Source organism: Pistacia vera, unplaced genomic scaffold (assembly GCF_008641045.1).
Source record: "Pistacia vera cultivar Batoury unplaced genomic scaffold, PisVer_v2 Contig82, whole genome shotgun sequence".
Lineage (NCBI taxonomy): Eukaryota > Viridiplantae > Streptophyta > Magnoliopsida > Sapindales > Anacardiaceae > Pistacia > Pistacia vera.
The window spans coordinates 88889-96029 of NW_022196690.1; the positions used below are offsets into that span (position 1 = coordinate 88889).

The following is a 7141-nucleotide window of genomic DNA, read 5'->3' on the forward strand; positions in this document are numbered from 1 at the left end:
AGTTTTACAAATTTGAAGTAAAATATCTAACGCTAAAGTAGTAGTAGGACAATAAATATCGCTTAATGTATTAGTGGAATCATAAAAAACTTTAAGAAATAAATAAAAAAGTTCGCAAACTATCCAATCATCATAGCTGACAACTTTCTCCAGATAGTTCTTCCAGTTGACAAAATCTATAATTTGTCTTGCAGTTGGCAAAGCTTTTTCCAACATCAAGTAGGTGGAGTTCCAACGGATAGGCATATCCATATATAACTTCAAAGGTCAAACCGATGGGTCCTCTTACTTACAATATTTGATGTACTCCTGCCATCTTTTGTTGTTACTATCGACGATGAATCCGATAGTCGTGCACGCCCTCTCAATCTTTGAATTTATAGCTTCTAAACCTAATTTAACAATCAAATTTATGATGTGGTAAGCACATCTTTGGTGAAAAAATTTGCCTTCACCATGCAGATCCAATCTCTTTTCAAATAAAGAGATAGTCGCAGTGTTAGCAGCTACATTATCTAGCGTTAGCGCTACAACTATATCAGTTAATACATATTCTTGCAAAACTTCAAGAATTGTAAAATAAATAGCGTCAGCATTATGTGCAGTATATAATGGTCTAAAATCTATCAATTTTTTTTTTTTTTGTAAACCCCAACTATGATCTAAGTAATGTATTGTGACAATTAAAAATATGTTTTTTTTATCTACAAACTCATATGTTTGAAGTAAGTGCAATAGATATATTCCTAAAATTTTGAAATTTATTTTTAAGTTGAACATTTATTTTGTTATAAATTTTCTTCTACTTGTACCCCTATTAACAGGGGTATATGTTGGACAAAATATAGTTTTAATTATGTGAATAAAATAAGGATTTTTAGTTTAAGAAAGGGGAGAGTCTGTAACAACTATGTATTCTGCTATTTTCTATTGTGCTTGGAATGCATTGTATTGTCATGTTGATAGAGTTGAAGATTGTGGATTAAAATTAAGTTAAGTTTGAATTTGCTTATCGGGTCCAGTTGAAGATGAATCGAACAACTGCATTATTTGGGGGTACTTATTCTCCAAGTGTCGTTGCATAGTCAAAGTCCTCTTCTTAGCGCCGATAATGGTTCTATAGAAATTACATACTCCGCACGATTATTCCTCATCTACATTTGTCTTTGCCCGTTTTGATTTGGTGAAGTATCGTCATACATCGAACACAACCCTCTTTGACGGTCCCCGCCGGGGGGGGGGTGTTGTGTGGTGGTTGGGCCGTGGAGTCGCAACTCGCTTGTGTTTGGCTGCACCCTGTCCCAGTCGAATGTCGTTGTTGAATTGTAGTTGCTGCCTCTATAAAAAAATGAAAAGGAAATCCCAAATACACTTTGTTGGAGCTAGGTCTCGGTGTAATTGGATTAATTTTAGAAAAATTATAAGTTTATTTAACAAAATCTAAAAATAAAAATCATAGAGTATTTCTTTGTCTATATAACTCACAACGATTATTATTTCTGTATCATCATAGGCTTGGCCCATCAGAGAATTTGATCGCAAATAGCCCGAATATCCACTTAATTGACCCGGCCCAAAACAATTCCCGCAACAAAATATAGATTCGTATTCTTTCTACTGTTATCTCCCCATTCGTTCCTCTCTCAGATTCCTCTTAAATCGTTTTTCTTTTTTAAAAAAAAAATAATAATAACACGCGAAAAAAATAATACTGCACCACTTCACTTTGGTATTTTAAATCTGTGGGCAAACAAATTGAAGCGGGGGAAAGTTGAGCAAAAAACTCAACGTAAATGGCGGCTTCATCGCCAGCCCTAAGTAACAATACCTCCGATACTCACACCGCAACCGCCGCCAATTTGCATCGTGACACGCCGCCCAAAACCCTTCGCGGTCTCAACAAGCCCAAGTGTATTCAGTGCGGCAACGTCGCTCGCTCTAGGTAACTTATATTCATGTTCTTTGCCAGCTGTTTTTATAATTTCTTTCAGTTTTGCTCGACTTGTGGTGGTGGTTGTTTATAATTTTGGAGATATATTCTGAATTTGGTTGAAATTGATTTCTAAAAAGAAAAAAATTAGCACTAAGAAGAAATCAGTTGGTAATAAATTGAAAATTCTGATAATTTTTACTGTTAAAAAGTTAGAATCACCAGAATTGGGGAAATTGCACAACTAGGATAATAAAATTTCATAATCAAAAGGCCTCAATTCTCAAAATTTGAACTTTAATTGAACATGGGGTGAAATCTATAACTTGACTTAGTATACGAGCCAATATTAGGGTTTAAAAACAACCTCGGTTTCGCTATTTCAGCTTGTGTTTGCTTCCTTTTATTTGTAAGCTTGCTAAAACTCAGATTGTGTAATGAATGAACACATTAATGCAATTGGTTTTTCAAGTTTGAGCTTACATCTCACAACTCTAATTGAGCTCGAGTAACTGTTCACAAAAGTTCGAGCTTACATCTCACAACTTGAATTGAGCTTCAGTTGATCTTGAGTAACTATTCCAATTTATTGAGAATGAGTTGCCTTTTTTCAGCTCAACTTGGCTTGTTTAATGCACTAAAGTAACATGAATTAACTCACTAGGCTTTATTTGAACGGGTTGACTTAGGTGGTGTTGATTCCGTGAATATAACCTTGTACTTGATCTTGCTATAGATGTTCAGAACCAAGTGCGAATGTTTCTATAATGTGTTAATTCCTATCATGGGATTTTGACCCTTTTGGCTTATCCTGTATGATTGGTGTAAGAGGGTTGGCTAGGGTAGTTTAGAGAGTACTCTAGTATGAAAGAAAGAATGAGAATTGGAGAGTTTGAGTTATCATTGTAACTTCCTAAATGCGTAGTCTTGTTTATAGAAGAAGGTCTTTGAACCATGTAAATTATTCTCTCTCTCTCTCTCTCTCTCTTACCTTTGGTTTTTGTTTCTTTATGATTACCAATAGTCTTTTTTTTCTTAGTAGTAATTCTCTTGAGATGTTGATAACTATTACACTAAGTTTTTCCCATAACTTAAGCAGAAGTTTTATATTTCCTCATCTTTATGAGTTAGGCAACAGGCTAACCTTTTTTTTCTTTTTACTGTCAATGGATTTCATTGGAGGCTTGGTATAATAATCAATCTGCAATAAAAAAGGATAAATTCCTTGTGTGGCTGCTTGGCCATTTTAACTTTGAATGATGTAAAAAAAGTAACTGTCAATCCTTGTCATATTGAATGAATTATGGCAACTGACAGCAACTACCATTTAATGTGATAGCATGTTAATTTATTTATTTATAGCAACACTGGTTCTTTAGCAATCCATGCATGATTGTTCTTAGAGTAATGCCATGTGTACTAACCAAATTATACTAATCCAAGTACTAACAATTGAAATTTTGAAATTTTTTTTTTTTTGTTTTCGGGGGGAACTGACGTGGCAATAAGAGAGGTTTGCCACATCAGTTAGTACTTGGGTTAGTATGGTTTTGGTTAGTGCACATAGCATTATTCTTGTTCTTATTGTTATTTAATGTGAAAACCTGGAGTCCTGTTTACTTTGGAAAAGCTAAGCCGGAACATTAATGGTTCATTTGTAGATTTAACTGAAAATGGCACATGTGATTCTGTTAATTGAACTATGAGTTCTGATATTTGCTTGGTTAATTAATACACCAGCAGCTGCAATTGGTGACAGATATTAATTGATAATTGAAAATAGAGTGAGCTGATTTGTCCATTTAATGAATTGAATTCCCTGTTGCAGGTGTCCCTACCAGTCATGCAAGAGTTGCTGTTCAAAAGCACAAAATCCATGTCATATTCATGGTATGCTATATTTTGCCTCAATTCATATTCTTACAATTTTTTTGGCTCTTTATATGTTTGCCCTTGATATTTTGCTTGCTAATAATATTCATGCTCCCATGTGGTATTAAGACTTATGAGCTCACCCTGTACTCCAGTCTTATGGGAACAAGGTGCTGCCATTAGACCTGTTGGCCACTGACAAATATTGTTTTAACATTGAATTTGGAATATTTTAAAATTTGAGGAGGTCAACTTCGCATATGGTAAAGAATTGAATTGATATGCTGAGTATGGTTATAACTGTAAAATCCAACTCGAATTTTGAGGATTTTCCTTGTCAGATATATCATAACACACCTTCTCTTCTGCATTACCACTTACATCTGAAGATGGTTGACATGATCATGAATGCAACCACAATTTCCTTTTAGCAAATCTCAAATATCCATTCAGTTTTTGGAAGAAAAATACTCCTTTGGTAACTACAGATATGGATCTAATTCAGATGGTTCTGGGTGTGCATTCCTTGCATGTTTTATTTTTGTAATGTGTGATATCTTTTATTTTGTACCTTGTTCTGGTTGTTGAATTTCTTTAATTATAATCTGAAGCAATATGGTAAATTAATAAATGGCACAGTAATGACATCGAAGGTAAATTGTGAGTATGATGTCTGCATGTGATCCAAAGCAATATAAGTCAATCTCTTCTGGGAGATGTCCATGCTTCCTCAACTTTTTTCCAGTCGCTTATTTGAATGATAGAAGTTACTCAAGTAAAAGATGATGAATATCTTTTCGAAAAGGTTAGCTGTTTGATTTATAAACTGTTTCAATTTAGGAGAAAGAGTTGAAAATGCTAAAATGATGTATATATGTTTAGAAAGGCATGAAAATTCAGAAACTACATGTTTGCTATGGATGAAAGAAGGTGTTTCCTGATACTTGCATTTAGTTAACCATTAAGGAGTAAGCATCGCAAATCTTAACTGGGCTTTCAGCTGTTGCTTGAGGAGATCAAATCAGAATTTTTTTTTCTCATTATTTCCAGTCTATTGTGAGCATGACATTGACTTTCTGTGTTCTAATATATTCTGGAAATTGCAGTTTTGAAAGCAAATGCAACTTTTCCAGACAAGGCACCAACTTCAAGCTCCCCTTCACTTGAGCAAAAGTCAAGCGATGTCTCTCCTGCTGGGTAAGTTGTGAGCATCAACCATCAGAGATGGTTATGTGTTTTAATCTTTCAACTATGCAGTTAAAAATTCTGATTATATTTAGCTATTTTATATGGACTTTGGTATGAAAGCCAGCCCTAGGTATATAGCTAGTTGTCTATTAAAATTTAGAACTTGAGGACAAGGATTATGCATTTAAATGTTTTCCTCTAGATCAGAATGAAGTCTCTATGAAGCATATCATGCCTCTATAGCTTCATGCAATGTGCAATATCAATTCAACATTGAAGCAGATAAAAGTTACCAGCAGTAATCTTTTGGTGACATGGGGACTTGATTCAATCTTTGTTGGGCAGACCTCTCTTATTTTATTTCTGAAATTTTACCTTTTAGGGTCTCTACTCACACCCTCTCGTCTGTTTCTTACACTGGTATCTCACAAAATGCTAATGCAGCCTTACTGTTTAGAAATATATTGGTCCTGAATTACTGCATTGTTTTTCTACCATTGCTAACGCTTATTGTCTAGTTTCTGAGTGATACAGTTCTTGCACTGCTAAGTTGGGAGCTTCTGTTCACTAAAATTGACTTTTGAGTATAGGCCTCTGTAATTAACAGAATGTGATGATCAAAAGCCAGATATTGGAGTGATAAATATGTTGAAGAATTGAAATAATTTACTTCACTTCTCTTTTTCTAATTATTTTTCCTTGAAAAGTCCTCATGGCCTCTACAAACAACATACTCATCATGATTTGTTGATTTGTTTAATCTCCTTTTATGAGAATTTTTAGAAGTTCTTTCAGTGGTGATTTCTTCACTTTACGAGTATGAGATGTGCATAATTGCATCTTTTGGCACTTCAGAGTGACTTGTAGTTTTAATGTGGTTCTTTTTCCTTGTTGGGTTTCCTTCAGGAACTCACTCAGAGTTGCATCACTTCGGCAACTTTCCAGCAATTTTGCTCAATTCAACAATGTCCAAATGCCACTGCGTTCAAGGAAACCATTGACCAGAAAGGTACATTGTTGTCATCACTGAAGATTGTTTTAAAATAGAGTAAGAATATATTTTCCTAATATGAGCCACTTTATTTCAGGATGCCTCTGTCATAAATGAATGGAGATTTTCCAAGTTAAAGGAATACAAGGATAGAAATATTGAAGTGGAAAATGAAGCTTTTGACCATTATATGCAAAATATTAGTTTGCTGGAGGAGGTATTTTCTGTGAAATCTATTCTGGAAGAGTTCAATGAGGATGAGTCCTCTATATCAAACCCTAATTCTACTTCCGTTGAAGAAGACAGTGAGATGATGATTTCGGGCCTGAAGTTGAAGCTAAAATCAAATCCTAAAAGAAGTGAGAACTTTAGAAGGAGGACAGAGCAAATTGTTGATCAGGGTTTAGAGAAGTTCCAAAACTTTGGGTTAAATAACGATGATAATGATGAGCTTAGTGACCAAAGTGAAGTTGAGAAAAGTCCCAAAAAGGCTAAATTTTGGTGGTCTGAGAAGGCTTCAGCTTTAAGTGATATTATTGACAAGCTGAACAAAGCCCGGAGTGAAGAGGATCCCAAGTCTTACTTGAAGTTAAAATCCCAGCTCTATAATCTACATACAGTGTCTAGTCAATCTGAAACAGAAGATGGTGTGGCTACCAAGGAAGCTCAGGAGCTAACCGAGAAGAATGACTTGGAACCAAGAAAAGAATCAGGTTATTCTTTGCCAAAATTGTTTACAACAACTGAAATTGATCAAGAAACTATTACTAATGTTGATGTACACTTCTCTTCCCTTGAGAAGATAGAAGATCTATGATTCGAGGGAAGATGTCACGATCAGGAATAGGCTGTGGATTAGACTGTAGACTAGTTATTTGCGAGGATCAAAGACCGGCTGGTGTTGTAATGCTGTGATTTAATATAGTGGTTAGAGTTAGTGCCATTTAATTGTGAATTACTTTCATCGTATGCTCTTATACTGAATGTTAGAATAGATGCTTTTATACTGCTATGATTTTGCAATATGGAGTCTTTTAACAGAATAACAATGCATCGCAATATGGAGTCTTTCAAATTAGATGTATTTATGAATGGCTAATTTTGGTCCTCTTTTGTACAGCTAACTTCTTGCTGAAGAGAATGAAATAATGTTTACTCAA

At 34.7% G+C, this 7141-nt stretch overlaps 1 protein-coding gene across 1 annotated transcript; it reads left to right on the forward strand.

The window, feature by feature from the left end:
* Positions 1 to 1644: 1644 nt before the first annotated feature.
* Positions 1645 to 6910, forward strand: LOC116117635. The gene is made up of 5 exons (XM_031403659.1): positions 1645 to 1942; positions 3759 to 3820; positions 4909 to 4999; positions 5897 to 5999; positions 6079 to 6910. The coding sequence occupies exons 1-5, from the start codon at positions 1794 to 1796 to the stop codon at positions 6796 to 6798; spliced, it is 1125 nt and encodes a 374-aa protein (XP_031259519.1). The 5' UTR covers positions 1645 to 1793; the 3' UTR covers positions 6799 to 6910.
* The last annotated feature ends 231 nt before the right edge of the window (positions 6911 to 7141 follow it).

What these genes read in the sequence shown, in the direction of transcription:
- LOC116117635 (XM_031403659.1), top strand. Translation starts at nt 1,794, where the DNA reads ATGGCGGCTTCATCGCCAGCCCTAAGTAACAATACCTCCGATACTCAC. An exon ending in GGCAACGTCGCTCGCTCTAG is followed by an intron (nt 1,943 to 3,758) that starts GTAACTTATATT and finishes TCCCTGTTGCAG; the next exon opens with GTGTCCCTACCAGTCATGCA. An exon ending in AGCGATGTCTCTCCTGCTGG is followed by an intron (nt 5,000 to 5,896) that starts GTAAGTTGTGAG and finishes GGTTTCCTTCAG; the next exon opens with GAACTCACTCAGAGTTGCAT.